General features: G+C 35.8%; 1 protein-coding gene and 1 long non-coding RNA gene across 6 annotated transcripts in view; both read left to right on the plus strand.

The window, feature by feature from the left end:
- LOC110858311 (probable nuclear hormone receptor HR3) overlaps nt 1–15,935 on the plus strand; it is a 31,487-nt gene extending 15,552 nt beyond the window's left edge. For 2 of the 5 annotated variants that reach the window (XM_022107026.2, XM_022107024.2), the window contains exons 2-13: nt 4,837–5,064; nt 9,693–9,808; nt 9,869–9,954; nt 10,590–10,653; nt 10,750–10,940; nt 11,035–11,051; nt 11,117–11,274; nt 11,352–11,438; nt 11,511–11,688; nt 11,779–11,932; nt 12,014–12,140; nt 12,535–13,926. In XM_022107026.2, the coding sequence (XP_021962718.1) occupies nt 4,837–5,064; nt 9,693–9,808; nt 9,869–9,954; nt 10,590–10,653; nt 10,750–10,940; nt 11,035–11,051; nt 11,117–11,274; nt 11,352–11,438; nt 11,511–11,688; nt 11,779–11,932; nt 12,014–12,119 (1,385 nt within the window). In that variant the 3' untranslated portion in view covers nt 12,120–12,140; nt 12,535–13,926. Of the gene's footprint in view, nt 1–4,836; nt 5,065–9,692; nt 9,809–9,868; nt 9,955–10,589; nt 10,654–10,749; nt 10,941–11,034; nt 11,052–11,116; nt 11,275–11,351; nt 11,439–11,510; nt 11,689–11,778; nt 11,933–12,013; nt 12,141–12,534; nt 13,927–14,321 lie in introns of those variants that run through there. The other 3 variants (XM_035858755.1, XM_035858756.1, XM_022107025.2) reach the window with 3 other exon arrangements.
- LOC118438446 lies at nt 5,964–8,315 on the plus strand. Its single transcript, XR_004836799.1, has 3 exons — nt 5,964–6,403; nt 6,507–6,578; nt 6,774–8,315. It is a non-coding gene; the product is annotated as an uncharacterized LOC118438446 (long non-coding RNA).
- Nucleotides 15,936–15,999: the final 64 nt, after the last annotated feature.

Genomic DNA, 15,999 nt, shown 5'->3' on the forward strand with positions numbered 1-15,999 from the left:
TTATCGCAATAAAAATGTCGACACGAATCCACAAATGTTTTATTTGCGGTATTCTACGCATGATTAATTCTTTCACTTAATGTTTCTCATAATTTCGGCATCAATTAATGGTAAATAGTTCAGTAAAAATTAAATCCTCCTGCAACTTATTGTTAAGAAATATTTAAACTTGAATAATGACCTTTGTACCTTGAATGTGAGTCTCTCTCTCATCACACAGACATCCACAATCAGCCAGCAATCACTTACATTACATAATTGTATCAATCACAAAGATGAAATCAAAACGGTTCTCTTGTACCACGAACGAACCAACGATATGTATCTGTTTAATTATTTTTGTTGTTGCAAACTTTTTCGCAACTCGAGGTGAATGTGCACGCTTTATTACGCAGGCAGGCACGTATACGAGCACTATTTGGTGGTGGTGGTGATGCTATACATATTGGTGCAACTCATGTACATACATTTGTACAGCATTAATAATAATATTTCATAGAATCGAGAATGCTTGGGATTTTTCCAACTTGGTGATGTGATTCATAAAATAAATTCAGAAAGGAAAGTTTGCCTTCTGCAGCAGAGTTACAATAAATTTCAGCCTGCTAGCTGCACTACTACTCGTGGCGTGTGTGCATATGATGTGGTTTGATTTGCAAGTGGCATTGAGCATGCCAACCAGAGTTAGTTATTGCATTAGTTAGTTTGTTAACTAACTGTAATAGTTAGCAGTTAAAGACCTCATGCATACATACGTCGTATATACTCACAGAATTGCGCATAAACAGGCGGAGTCGGGTCAACATCCCTTGAAGGACGAGAGTAGAATTTACATGGAAATGTGCAGATTTTTGTTTTTATGCGTCAGAAAATAAGTTTGTCATTGTTTTGAGGATGATAAGTGGGGCGCGACGAATAATGGGATGCTCATCTCCGGCTGGAATTGTGGAATAAAAAGGTGCCTATGCACAATGCGGAGGAATTTGAATATTTGTGAATGTACAATTCAATTTCCTTAGTTCACCTCTTCCGAGACAATATGTATTTTATTATTTTTGGTATTGTTCCGAGACAATTAAATAAATATTTGAATGCACTCCCGTCAGCAATTAAATGGCAGTGCATTATGTAATTCATGGAAATGTATTGATATCCAGGTGTAAAAGTAGGTGAGAGGTTGTTGATCGTTCTTCTTTTGGGTTTGCTTGCAACTCGTTCGCAGCAATGAAGACAGATAGATAGCATACGTAAACACCGTAATTCGGTGGGTGACAGATGTGGGTCTCATTCTCATGCATATTTTAGTAACCAACTATTTACTTGCCCAATCTGGAACTTGTTGAGACAAACGATTCCATGTGTTCGAATACTCTTTGATTGTCTGAATTTTTTAAGGAGAATTGATGAAATGTTTCTGCTGAGGTTCTTAACATGCGGCTTTTTTATCAAACGTAAAAAAAATAAAAATGCTGGTTAGATTGGCAATAATTCTTTTAGTGGAAAAGTTGGTCACCTTCAAGCCGTACCTTAACCCTTAGCTCCCTTATTATTATTACTATTATTATCAATCACCACAAGTTAAATGAGCAATTAACAATTAAGGTGAATCATATTAAACGTGAATCAGCCACCAGCACTATCAACCTCATCCCTTACATCACCTCTCATTATTGGTCACCATTTTTATAAAAATGCGTGTTCGATATCATTTCCACATCATCGAAATGAAATAAGCAAGAGTCAGTCATACAATTTTTCCTATCAGCAGCAGTCACAAACCCGTTTATTGCTGCAGAGAGAAGATTGCTGAGAAAAAGGCTGCCAAGAGTTGAGCAATCCCTTTACCTTGAGCCTTGAAGGGTCTCGCGCGTCTCACCACATTTATTATACGACTCACCTACCAATGCAGATGCTGAGTGTCTGGCAGTGGTTGATTTTCTGGTTACGTATTTCTCATTAAATAATTAAATTAAAATTGATATCAGTGAAATATCTGCATATTATTTCACAAATCAGGCGTGCAATCTAACGTGGTATTGAGCAAGTGTGTGAGACTTGAACTTCAGGCTTCAAGAAAATAAGTTGTGAAAAAACACGCACTTGAGGATGTTGTGTAACACAAAAATAATGTAATTTCAAAGCCATAAATTACATCAGAATCAAAATGGTTGACGATAAAGGGTATGCACCGTGGCAAAAAAAATGTCTGCGCAAATTGTACCGTTGCTTGCTTCTTACCTGCAGACTTTGCTTCGTTGGTGGATGGATGATGAAGGTACTTGTTGTAATCCAAACGAACAATTACGTTTCGTGCATGCATGAAGAGTTTTTGACAATTCTGTATAATTTTAGCAATGTTGGATATCTGAGAATACTAAGATTTTTGCTTTCTCATTGGGGAGCGGATGCATACAGTTGGCGAATCAAAGCTAAAGAGCTGTTAAACGACTGGGTTGCGTGGGAGGAGGTGTAAATGCGAACCGTTTAAGGGAGGAATTAAGTAATTAATTAGTTTTTTGTATTTGTAAACGAATTTAACTAAAATTGAAATTTGTGCTTCACTTGATCATTTTTTCACGTGGGGATTCGTATCTTGTTGTCGAATAGCAGTTTACGTTTATAAACTTGGACGACTGCAACTTCACCTTGGTCATTTGGTTTGTTTCGTTGAAACCTATTTAGAGCTGTTTTAGTAGCTTTTTTGATGAGGCAACATTATTGCAATGCATGCGTGTATTTTGCGTCGTTAGCTTTAATTTATTAGACTGAAATGCAATTGAATTACACATTTTCCTAGAAGCTGCTAGTCGATTCATAAAGTTGATCGACATGACATTGCACTATGGCCATTTTGTTCGTAATGATGAGTAATGCGTCACCCCAACGGACTTTCAACTTTTCAGCAATAACTGCAAAACAAACTAATGAGAACTTTGTACAAGTTTGGTTTCAATTATTGTGTAAATTTGTTTCAATTTGTGAAATGGGAATGATTTGTAATAACCAAACAAACTATTTGTTTGGGTAAAAACTGATAAGGTTTCTGTGTTTTCGTGGTGTGGTTAATTTTAGTTGCGTAGTACAACGGTCTACTTTTTTAAATGTAGGCCTAACTAAAAATTTGCTATTTGTGCTGGACAAGTTAACGGACTTTACAGATTTTTGAGGTCATTGTTATTGGATTTCTTAATTACACCACGTGTGGAATTTCCATACTAATGGGTACTGGTTTTCGTCCTAAATGCATTGTTTTTCTTGGTCAAGTCCAGCCCAAAGTAGGAAAAAAGGTCAATCCCAATATTTACAGTGATGCAAATCTGTTAACAAGAGACGATTGCGAAAATTGGGCATATAATATTAAAATTTGTCAAGTCCAGAGTATGCAAATTATTGGTTTAAAAAGTAAGTTTCCGATAGGATCAAATGATAGTGCAATTGGAGAAAACTTTTGTGTTTAGAAAATACTTAATTGGTAGTGTGTTTGAATAGAAGGGGAGTTTTGATGCTCATTTCGTGTCAATCCTGGCAGGAGGGAAGCAACCACTCAAGGACACATTTAATTGATTCACTTTCCATTCGCTCTCGCTTTCTCGTGTCTACCCGGTTCGGAGTTTCGCCCGTTTTAAACTTTCCCTTGCTCCGGGGAATCTTCTGCCGGCTTACGTATCTACATATGCAGTTCTCTCTCTCTCTCTCCGAACGGACAGGTTGCTCTGGGTTGAACGATGAACGTGTTCTCTCTCTCGGCGTAATTTACAAAGGTTAAAGTTGATCCCCACCGATTTCTCTCTGTGCATGTATGAATCCTACCTACCTGCACATGTTCGATTTTTAGCCCGAAAAAATCTAGGCTGAATAAACCGAGTGCATGGAGCAAGTATGTAAAATATGTAATAATAGCCGATCAACGTTTCAATTATTTTGGTATTAGCAAAATTACCTGTAACTTCAAAGAGAGAGAGAGAGAAAGTGCTCGGATGGTTGGTTGGTTTTGAAGATCATATGTGGATAGAAAGCCTTTTTTGCATTTTTTAAAGGATTGCAGAATATTATGCAAAATTCCAATTAGACGTGGCCTCAAATTTCAAAATCGTTTAGTTGGAGAAGAGGCCAACTATGTGGATACTTTAATTTGACTTTTTGCTCAGTTTAATGTAATCCCCACTCAATTTGTGTTATCTTATCTGATCGAGCAAGAAGAAATTAAAAGTACCCACGAAAGCTGCACTGTTAATTCCCCCAGGACAATTAAGTTTGAGGTAAAATTGAAGCAATTATCAACCTTCTCAATTAATTGCTTTGGTTTCTCGGTACAATGACATATGTATCTGGCATCGGGGGAAAGTAAAAGTAATGAGAAATTGGAGGCTAACAATTTCCTTGTGTATTTTAAAACTTTAAATACGGCTAAATTGACCCTGGCCAAAAAACTCATGATCTTGGCTTGGTTACTCGTCCCAGAGTCCTCCTCGACCAAAGAGTCACTCGCTTTCTCTCTGATCGACAAAGTGAAAGTAAAGTGACACCAAAGACTAACTCTAGTAACGAAATTATTAAGTAAATAATTTCGAAAAGTAAATCAATCTGGGAACTGGGTGAAGGTCTGGTAGTGGTCTCGACACAAAGTTGGGTGGGACCAGTATATGCATAATATTCGCAGAACGATTAGTTTAAATAGAGAGATGGAGTTTGACGCATATTACTATCACCATTTTGGTTATGATTACATTCCGGGGTTTCATTTCGGTATGGGAATCATCATAAGACTCCTGTTTTATGAAGTGAATTAGTGTTACCTAATTTACTAAATTTTGTATTCTTCTTTATGAATTACAGCTCAGATCGAGATCATTCCGTGCAAGGTTTGTGGGGACAAGTCGAGCGGTGTCCACTACGGCGTCATAACTTGTGAAGGATGCAAAGGTTTCTTTCGAAGGAGTCAGTCCTCCGTGGTCAACTACCAGTGCCCCCGGTCTAAAAACTGCGTGGTTGACAGGGTCAACAGGAATCGGTGCCAGTACTGCCGGCTGCAAAAATGCCTTCGCTTAGGAATGTCAAGAGACGGTAAGAATTTTAAGCAATCTTGATTTCATACCATTCATAAAATCCATTCATACCCAAATTTATCATTTCATTCAGAAAGAATATCATCTGAATGTTCCGTTAATCTTCCAATCCAATAGAATGTACTTATTTATAATGGAATTTGTTTATTATCACCTCTTCCGTCAATTCCAATATTTGCTTTACTTTTTTCTACATGATTTGAGAGCAAAACCATATCCAGCAAGCAAGCAAAGCAGGATTATTATTATATTTGCCAAATATTTGCAAAAGTGAAAAAGATAATGGCCTACTTTTCGTTGAATGATAAGCCAACAACCGCGATCAAGTTAGTTAGTAAGTAACAATCGGTATGCATGCACAGACTTGTGAAATTTTTTGCGTGTATTAAAATCCTCATAAATCGCGATTTATCTCATGCAAGCAAATATTTCTGTTTTTTTAATAAACGAATTGGTGCATTTGCTCGGTTTGTTTTACTTACACATTTGGCAGGATAATAATGGTTGCAGGAATTATACGGACAACGACACGAAGACCGTATTATTATTATTATTGCTATTGACTTGTCAAACTTTATGAGCGTAATAACCCCAACAACTTTACAACAATGCACATAAAACAATGTCTCACAGAAAAAAAGTAGTAGCTGCATCAAATCAATTATTATTAAATATTATCATGCCACAAGTACATACATAATATCTTTAATTCTACAGCTTAAAGGTTTATGCAATAAATACTCCATACATTTGTGGATCCATGCATATTTTCCATGCAAAATTGTAACCGTATTATGCAAATAGGGTAGGTTTAGTTTACATATTACGAGTAAAATATAATATTGATTAAAGAAAATAAGTACATTTAGAATTTAGAGAAACCATTTCCACAAAATTACGACAAAAATGCTAAATATACTTTGTTTTGCTCATTTCATTACATTTCGCAACGAAGCCGAGTCTTGTTTGTGGAACTGCACCCACTCGAGCTTTTTTTATGCTGCTAATTCAGTGTGTGCATATCACTGTCGTAAACACAGCGTATAGTTGGCTGGCTGGCTGGCTGGTAATCCATATTATCCATTCTCATAATACCCGAGTTAACTAAACTCCTCTGAGACTATCTCATGTTGGGCTTTATATACGTATGCATGTGAATGTGTGTGTGTTTGTGTGTGTGTGAGTGGGTAAAGTGTACAAGGGAATGTAGGTCATCAAGCAATTTTGAGCGTGCAGAGTTTTTTAGTCTCGTGTATAACATGGCAAATCATAGTTGTCTTCTCCTCTTTTTCAACCATGCTGAGTTTTTTACGTAATGAGTTTCCTTCAATTTTACGGTAATTTGTGCATATATCCTGAAATAAATTTTGTACTAATTTGCGCCTTGAATATTAACAAGCCTTGAGGGAATTGGTTGATTGTTTGTTGGGATGATTGCAGGTAAATAAAAAAAGAGGAGAGATAGATAGTGGTACGTGGGAATAACACCGACATCCGACCGAGGAGACGAGGGTTGGTTTACATTCTAAGATTTACTTAACAATTCACACACATCATAAAGTGCTGTAAAAGCAGAAAAAGGCCCGTTATGTGTCGATAGGCAAGTTATTGTTTGTGAGGTAAAGGAATAGCAGCGTGTGAGTGGATGGATGCATATGTAAAAGTATGCACAAGGTGCATTAACATGGGATTCGTCTAATATTGCAGTGTGTTGCAGTGTATGGGAGAAAACAAGTAACGGGACATTTAGAGTCGCTTTTATACCGAGCACTACCTTTTTCCTTGGCAAACATCACACTCTTTTACCACGCCACCACTACGTACAGCAGACCCAAACATATTCAATATTGTATGTAGTTAGTTAGTGTTTTATAAAGATGTCTGCGATGCGATGAGACAATTTACTCGGATAGTAAAAATCTATGTGTGTATGTATATGTAGCTCGGTTACGTGAATCGGTCTGCGTGCTACTTTATCCAAACCAGGACCACGTGTAGAAAAGCTTTTAGGCAAATGTATGTATGGAACAAGTCTGAGATCAAGTGTCTTTGATGGTCTGGTTAGAGTGCGTATGTCCAAGTATATGTAAGTATAGAAGAAGTTTCTTAAGATCAACCTGACGATGATGATGTAATGAAGGGACTGCTAAAACAGGAAATAGAATAAAATAAATTGTCTCAAATTTCACGGGGTCCTTTTCCTGTTCCATATCAGAAATTTAGGTCAAACGTATTTTTCAGTTTATTTGTAGAGAACACCTTTTACAAGTATTTCTGTTCCGGTTCCATTTGCAGCGTGAGATTTCCTCAAAAAGTAAATAAAAATCAAGCTGAATGATTACCAACATATTTTTGACTTGACGTGTGAAATGAAGACAATTTCTGCCCACCTTCCATCTCCAAGTAACTAAATACATAACTTTCCTGGCATAAGAAAAAAAATGATGACCCCACCCGCATTTTCGATACAATCATCCCCCGCTTATTAAATTGATTGCTTTCATTTCTTCCCTAACCAAATCCAACAATTTATTACACACTTTACATAATCTTCCCCGTCTTTTCCACACATTGTACAAGTTGCACACGTCTTAAATGAACGATGGGCACGAATTAGATGCACCCACACAGAGAAAAAAGAAATTAATCCCGCCTGGCCTGATAAATAAAAATGCCAGGTCGAAAGGGTATAATTTACTAAAGTCCATTTACTTACTTACTTACTTTACCTTCTGAGCTTATGTATTCATTATTGAGCAAGGTGTAATTTTTCCAAAATGTATCTCTCTCTCTCCCTGAATGCAATGCACTCCAGGACATAACGGTATCACGGGCTCTGATAACATCATTCATCCATCCACCATGTATCCCATCATCATCATCATCATTTATACATGCATGAGGTTGTTTTGTTGATGAAAACATGAATTTATAGAGTCCAAGTAGTAAAATGTAGTCGTGTGTGCTTTGTGCTCTCATACATACGTCTGCATCCTTTGAATTTCAACAAAGTGTCACAAAGCAATTTGCATCGCATTCAGAAATTGGTCGTGCAGGCGGTCCTGGAATTTCTACCTTTATTATACTCCGATTTACGTATGTAGTACGAGAGAAAGAATGACTTTTGACCTACTTTCCCAATTTTCTCTCTTTTTTATTAAAGTTTTTTTTTGCTGGAGGAAACTAAAAAAAATGAGTTATGTATGTTAAACCTGGATGAATAGTTTAATCAGAAAATTCAAAACTTGTATTATATAAATTGGGACAAAATTAAATTCTGCATTTTTTGAAAATTCTGCTTGTATGTATTTATCTACAGAATGGGAGTGGCATTTTGGGTTCGTTGTCATTTATGTACATATGAAACAGTGATTTTGTGAGTGTCTCCTGTCAGGATAATGTCTATCTGTTGGTATATTTGCAGTGAGCCCCCTTATTTACTTGCAATCAGAGAAATCCGATTATTTGTTCTAGTTGACAAAGTTAAATGAAGCATGTGATTGATGAGAGTGGTACTCAAAGAGCATGCACGAGGAGTGAGTAGCTTCACTCCGGGGTGAAAGTATAACGGGGTGATTGAGTGGACACAAGTATTTATTTACTACATACTACTACGAGTCCTCAGGAGGAGTAAGTTCGTTATGGATGACGACTCTAATGGAAAAAAAATAAGTGCAACTTTTCCGGGTAGGAGAAAAAAAACCTGCCACACCATTTTAATTTAATCGCCAGACTTTCCATCCGAACTTGTCCACGCAAATATTTTGTTACGTAAAAGTTAGCTCTACTTTCTCAATCATTTAATCGGCCTTAGAAATAGAAATCTGAGCACCATGGCTGAAAAATTCCTTCAGCGAGAAAAAGAGAGCCGGGTAGTATTTTTCGGACCGAGTTCGCATGCTTTTTAAGAGTGGTCCAAATAGTATCAAGTCAGCTGTTGAGTTGACCCAGTTTCCTTCTGGGAGGCGGTGGTGGTACTGGTAACGTTGGTGGTGGTGGTGGTGGTCCATCGATCCACGCTTTATACTGCTTCCGCATCGCAGGTCTTTAACCTCCCCCTCTTCTCAACCAAACCAACCAACTCCTCAACTACCGCACCGCACCACGCTAACAAAAAGTTCTAAATGCATGCATACGTTCCAACAACGCAACTTTGTCTCACACCCACCAATGTGTTCCGCCGACACTATTATTAAAGACCCCGAACACTGAATGTTTGCAGCAGGATTCGCAAAAGTTAATATGGTTAAGTACACAGTGATGGAATTGCAATGCACTTTAAGCGCGTCGTCAGGTTGATGCATTGGTCTGGATTCAGCCAATTTGTGCATATGCAGTGTGTATGTGGTGAAAAAATGTGCTGGCTTTGTCCATAAATTGCATGAGTGGTGGTGGTGGCATCATCATCATCCCCAGAAGAATATATTGAATGCATACGGAAAAGAGGGGTTTATTTTATTCATGGGTTGATGAATGGGAGTGCAGGTGCATTCTGTATAACAATAACTTATTGGTTTCATAATATGTATGCAGTCGTGGCTTCTTCTTTGTGGGGTCAAAAAAACTTGATTGGTATTTATTATTAGATAATTATTGACAACGATTTTCTTTTTTGCCATTTTGCAGCCGTAAAGTTTGGACGGATGTCGAAGAAGCAGCGGGAGAAAGTGGAGGATGAGGTTCGATACCACAGGGCGCAGATGAAGGTGGCGCCCGGCAGTGTGGAGGCAGCGCCCGACTCGGTAATTAAATAACATTATTTAGTATGGGATGAAAATTTACAAAAAAAATTCTAATTTCAGTCCGGATTCGACCACTCCATTCCTTCCTCCTCCGATCAAAATCTACCCTACAACCCTCACCCCACAACGTACAACCCTTACAGCGAGTAAGTATAGTTGAATGTCTCATTGAAAAAATTGTCAAAATTGATCATGAATCAAAAGCTTACATATATTTAATTTACTGCTAATTGATTGTCAAAAAAGTTTCACGTGCGAACAAAACAAAATGTAAATTGAGGGATTGAATGGTATAAAAAATGCATAAATATATTTGCCACGTTTTTTTCCGCAGTAATCAAAACTAGTCTATTTACTAAGCAGCAATCTGTAATTCAATTTGTTGAAACTTGTTACTTATTATTTGGCGAGTACTTACGTATTTGCGTACTGCCTGAGTGAGTAATATCCAACAGAGTTGGTGATGAATGAAGAGAAAGTTAGTTGGCTGATGCTGACTGACCATTAAAGATTAGGCGGTGGTGGAATTGCGGAAGACGTACATAATTCAATTACTCACTTCCACATTTCGCCAGAATTTCAGCGACTACTTACTCGCATATCACTTCATATTGGGAGAGACAATCCTATCACACCATTAGATCTTTAATAATAACTTAAATGATGAGTTATTTAATTTTTATTCTGCCAATTTTGACAGTTTATAATCTTGCCAATTATGAATAAGGGAATTCTCCGTCATGAAATTTTCTCTAAAATCTATTTTGCTTTGGTATTACAGTTATACCCCGAATGGATGGGCAAGCAGTGGAAGCGGCCTAGGAGGCTACGACATGGGAGACACGGTAAGGACATTAATTTTGCAGCCAGTATATACATACATAAATAAATAAGTATAATGTGGCAATGTGGTAAATATTGGATTTGTCTCAATTTTGCAGTCTCCTTTTGTCGATTCTACGACAAGTAGTGGGACCTGTTTTGAGCCACGGTCCAACTCTACCGAACTCCCCGACTCACAGAATATGCCCCTCATTAACACCTCGACGCTACCCAGCGCATCCATCCCAGCAGATTCTGTACAGATCTCGGAACTCCTAGCCAGAACCATTACCGATGCCCACACGAGAACGTATGAGAAACATTTATTATACCAATAAAACACTTTAATTATCTATTTATAATGAGAAATTTTTACTAATAATGATTAACCGATTTGTTTCCAGATGCCTCTATTCCAATGGTAAGTCAAGTAATGTGATAAATTTATATTGGAGGTTAACTCATTGTATTTTCTTGAACGAACAGATCAAGTGTCAGAGATGCTCCGCCGTCCCCAGGACATTTCAAAGGTGTTATACTACAAAGATCTAAGCCATGAGGACCTATGGCTTGAAGCAGCTACGAGGCTCACTGCTGTGGTCCAACAAATAATCGAGTTTGCAAAGATGGTGCCCGGCTTTATGGTACATACGTTTTTTTAAGTATTACATTATTTACAAGGATTCAATTAATTCGTTTTGAATTTTTTTACCTATTGCAGAAGTTGCCCCAAGACGATCAGATTGTTCTATTGAAGGCAGGTGCTTTCGAGCTGGTCGTTCTTCGCATTACGCGGCATTTTGACCCGGTATGACAATTAAACAATGCACTAGAGTAAAATATGCAAATTCAATTTGACATGGTAAATTCCCCTTTGCAGACGACCAACTCCGTCCTGTTTGGAGAAACGTTATTGCCTCCAGAAGCCTTCCTCACGGCAGATACCACCGAGATGAAGCTCGTCTCCTCCATTTTTGACGTGGTTCGAGCAGTTGCAGAACTCAAATTGACGGATCAAATGCTCGCCCTCTATTCTGCCTTCGTACTCCTCTCGCCCGGTAATATGCGACGACATGGCGATGATGCTGGTTTCGAAATGGTGCCTGGGTGCGCTGCTATGTGTGATGTGCTTCCTTGTGCTATTCCAGACCGACCAGGCCTAAAAGGAACGGGGGAAATCAGTCGGCTTAACGGTGCAGTGCTCAGAAGCCTTCGCTATGAATCTGCAAAAACACATCGTCATCCCATCAAAGGCGATGTGACCGTGGTGGACGCCTTGTTAGCACGTGTACCTCAGCTAAGGTGAAATATATTGCCAAAAACAAACTCTATGTCCATTATTTATTAGAGCATTGGTAACGTTATCCTTCTTTTTGCTCACAGGGAATTGGGACTTCTACATTTAGAAGCTTTAGGAAGATTAAAGCGAATGTCCCCACACTTAGAGTTCCCAGCATTGCACAAAGAATTATTCGCTGTGGACACATAATGATTCGTAAGTTTTTAGAAGGTAATCGTCATCAAGATTATCCTCTCATTTTATTCATTTGTCATTACCATTCCATAATACATAATATATAATAATTACATATCACCAACGCCGGTGTTTTAAAGTACAACATTATTATCACACTATTCGTAATTATGTAATGCTTTGCAAATGCTTTCAATTCGATACATATGTAAAAATGCTTCGAAATATTTTTTCGTCAAATTGCATTTTGAGCTTTCAATCAGCTTTTATTTTGCATTTTATTGTAAGTAAAGTCTATGAAATTGATTGGTTGGTTATGTATGTCAGACTTTATGGAACGCTTTGATTTATTTTTATTTTTTTCTATTTTTACCATTTTTATGTTTCTCTCTGGATTCTCCTTCTCTTCGTGTGTTCCTGCCCCTTCAAGTTATCAAGTTTTTACGTGTTGTGACCTAATTATCAAGATTCATCTCATCTCATCATTTTTCACCAAAATCGGACAAGGAATTGGATTTACCTACGAAGACAAAAAAAATTGCAAAATTTAAAACTTTTTTGGTTCAGCATGTGCACCAATGAATACCCACCCACACATGTAGTACTGTTACTACTATACTTTTTAAAGATGATGGATTTTCTCCGCTATTTTTGGTTACGTATCTCACTTAATTTCTCATAGAATTTAATCATTTATCTATATCTTGCAATGGAATGAAGGTTTAAAACAAATTCAGCATCTTTTTTTTGATACGAGTGAAAGCATTAGAACTGTTTTTCTATATAACTAAAATACAAAAATATAGCATTTGAAATTTTTTTTACTAAATTTAAAAAACAATCACATTTTTTTCTAGAGCAGTGGAAAAAAGAAATGCTTATATCTTTTGAAAAACTGCATTAGTTAGTTAGTTAGGATACTCAATGGGTTATATAAAGTAGGTAAAAGAGTTCTCTTCTTATGGTGTTGGATTTATTTTATAGCTGATAAATAGTTAAATATTATATTGTAAAGCACTACCAGAAAAAGTGCCTGTTTATTAGGATTCGAGTGAAATATTGATTGTACATTTCTTTATTTTTTACAAATGTAACCGACCGCACAGCATAATAACAATCGGAAACTTTATAAGTGATCAAGTACCTTAATAATAATGACCATGTTTTTAGTATGATATTAAGCGTTTAAATAATTCAGTCTGCAAAAATTATTGGGTAGGCTATTAATACCTCACATAAATACATACATAGACAAAGAAACAACACCATCACCATCATCATCATCATTTTATTAATTATACAGTGAGAAAATGAGCTACATGATTTATATAAGAAACTGGAAAGATTTTGATAAGTAACTTATCAACCCATAATAAAAATAAGCATAATAATAATTGTTACGTACATAAATATATGAATGAAACAAAGTGATCGAGTGATTATTAGGTGACAACGTTGCATAACAATCTAATCTAATCATTTTTATTAAAGTTGTAAACTTGTAGAAAATACCGAATGGAAAGAAAATATTTAATTTTGCTCGTTAATTACATTTTATAAGTTAGTTACACTCATTCACGTCGTCGTCAATTGTAAATATTATTGCGTAGACATATCTAAAATACCAAAGTTTTTAGTTTGTATCAGTAGTTTGCAAGAATGTTGTTGTAGTGGTAAAAAAATAGTTGATGCGTTCTCTGTTATATTGTCACCGTCCTGTTTGTGGCTTAATAAATCAATCCTTTAACTAGAGTAAGCATTAATTAATATTATTTTAAATAGAGGATTTTGAAATAAATTCCAAAAATGTTGTGAACCTGTAGATTTTTTTGTTATCATTTTGCATGAACTTTTTTATTTCGCTTTGGCCAGAGGGCGGCTATGCATTTATTCCCAACTTTTTCATTTCATGATCACAAATAGTCAAATTTTATGCGACGAAATTTTTGTGCTAAAATAAATTCGATAAAAAATACAGGGTATGAAAAACAAAATTTGATGATTTTTTTTTACACATTTCGTCAATATTTTAGCGTGTTTTTTTGTAAATTTTAAGTGCATATTTCAGCAATTTTTCGTAAATACATATCCGCCCTCTGGCATTGACATCATGTTCACATCTTATCATTTGCACACATTTTTGTTCCAAAATTCACAAAACAAAAAATGATGAACAAAGCAAATCTGGTCGTTTGGTATTTTTTTTCTTGGATTTAGGTCGACTTCCGTTGATGTACGTTCTGGAGAAAGAGGAGCATGGAGAAAGTCGAGTTGTCTGGAATTGAAGTAGCTGTGCCTATTATGTCTCTTCTGCTACATAAGTCTATAAATTTCATCCTAGGAATACTACAAAACAGAATGGAATACGTTGATCAAGAATAATAATTATGGATAAAAACTATTAAGGATTTCTGCCATTAACTGGTGCTATTAATTAATTATCTATTATGTGTAATTCAATTTCAAAACTTTTCAAAAAATATTGTACACACACTTTTTGCATTTCTTGAAATCAGGTTTGGATGAGAAGAAGAGAAAAAAATGTTACTTTCTCCAAATTAAGGATACAAATATCGTCCATTTTCACTTCAAATAGTCGTACCTGCTTTCTCCAATACAAAGAAAAGGTTTCTGTTAAAATATATTGGACCAAATAATTTCTTTCTTGTTATGACATACATACAACCAGTTGCAGAGTTATTTATATCGCACGTCCCGATTTCTTCAGAAAGAAAGTCATGATTTGCCATTGTTCAGGAGAAAAAATTAGTGAGTGAAAGCAGACCTACGTGAAACAAACTTTCACCCAATTTATATAAATACATACAGAAAAAATCTCTTTTACAAAAAAAATACGAGAATGACTGAGAGTGATATGTGCTGGTGTTTTCACATTATTATTGTCATACAAAATATTAGGTACTTACATATAAATAAAATAGTTTAAATGGTACTTAAAAATTTTACGAAACTCACAAATTAGCATAATAGAATAACAGAAAAAATAGAAAAAGTAAGAAAATATTACCACAATTAATCAATCTATTACTAAATAAGTATGTCAGACGTGCTATCAGAAATAACTACACAATAATATACATACAGCAAACGTGTGTTCCTTTTTTCTATTGTAAAACAAAATAATTTATATGCAATCTAATTCAATTATTACGTAACCGTATGTGTAAATAAAAAAAAATATGGAAACTTTATTCAAGCAGGACTCGTCTATTATATGTCATACGTAACATATTTATACAGAAAAAAACTTTACAAAGCTTTTCATTTGACACCAACGCTTGTTTGTGATATTGTTAAGAATGGTTAAAGTTTTTAAAGTTTTATATTAAAGATAATTAATTTGTAGAGTGAGAGCGAGAAAAATGGTATGTATGAAAAAATGTTTGACGTAAAAAACGGATGGCTTATAAAGAAGGTGGATATCGTAGCTTTATGTACGTATTGTAAACTTTTGTGTACGTTGGAATCTGCCACTACTAGATTTTAAGTAATATAAGTAAGGCTTTGTTACTAAATTATTATGTATCTGCTACCAACACTTTTCACACTAACAAAATTTAAGCAAAGTTAAACAGTAGTTTTAATAAGAGACGGTGGTATCTGATAAGTACGAGTTATTATAAAACGGGAAGGCTATGCGGTGTATGTATGTGCGTTCGATGCAATGTGTTTTGCATAACAAACAAATTATATTGCATTGTTACGCTATCCTGATGATTAAAGTTTGCAATGATAAATATGTATGATGATGATGTTATCCGCTCGGTACAAATTTGTTAGAAACGTTTAATAAAAATGTGATTTCCGAAACGGTGCGTTATTATTTTTCAGCATGCTTTTATTGATTTCACTTTCTCTAGGAGAGGAAAGGTAT

This window comes from Folsomia candida, unplaced genomic scaffold (assembly GCF_002217175.1).
Source record: "Folsomia candida strain VU population unplaced genomic scaffold, ASM221717v1 Fcan01_Sc021, whole genome shotgun sequence".
Classification (NCBI taxonomy): domain Eukaryota; kingdom Metazoa; phylum Arthropoda; class Collembola; order Entomobryomorpha; family Isotomidae; genus Folsomia; species Folsomia candida.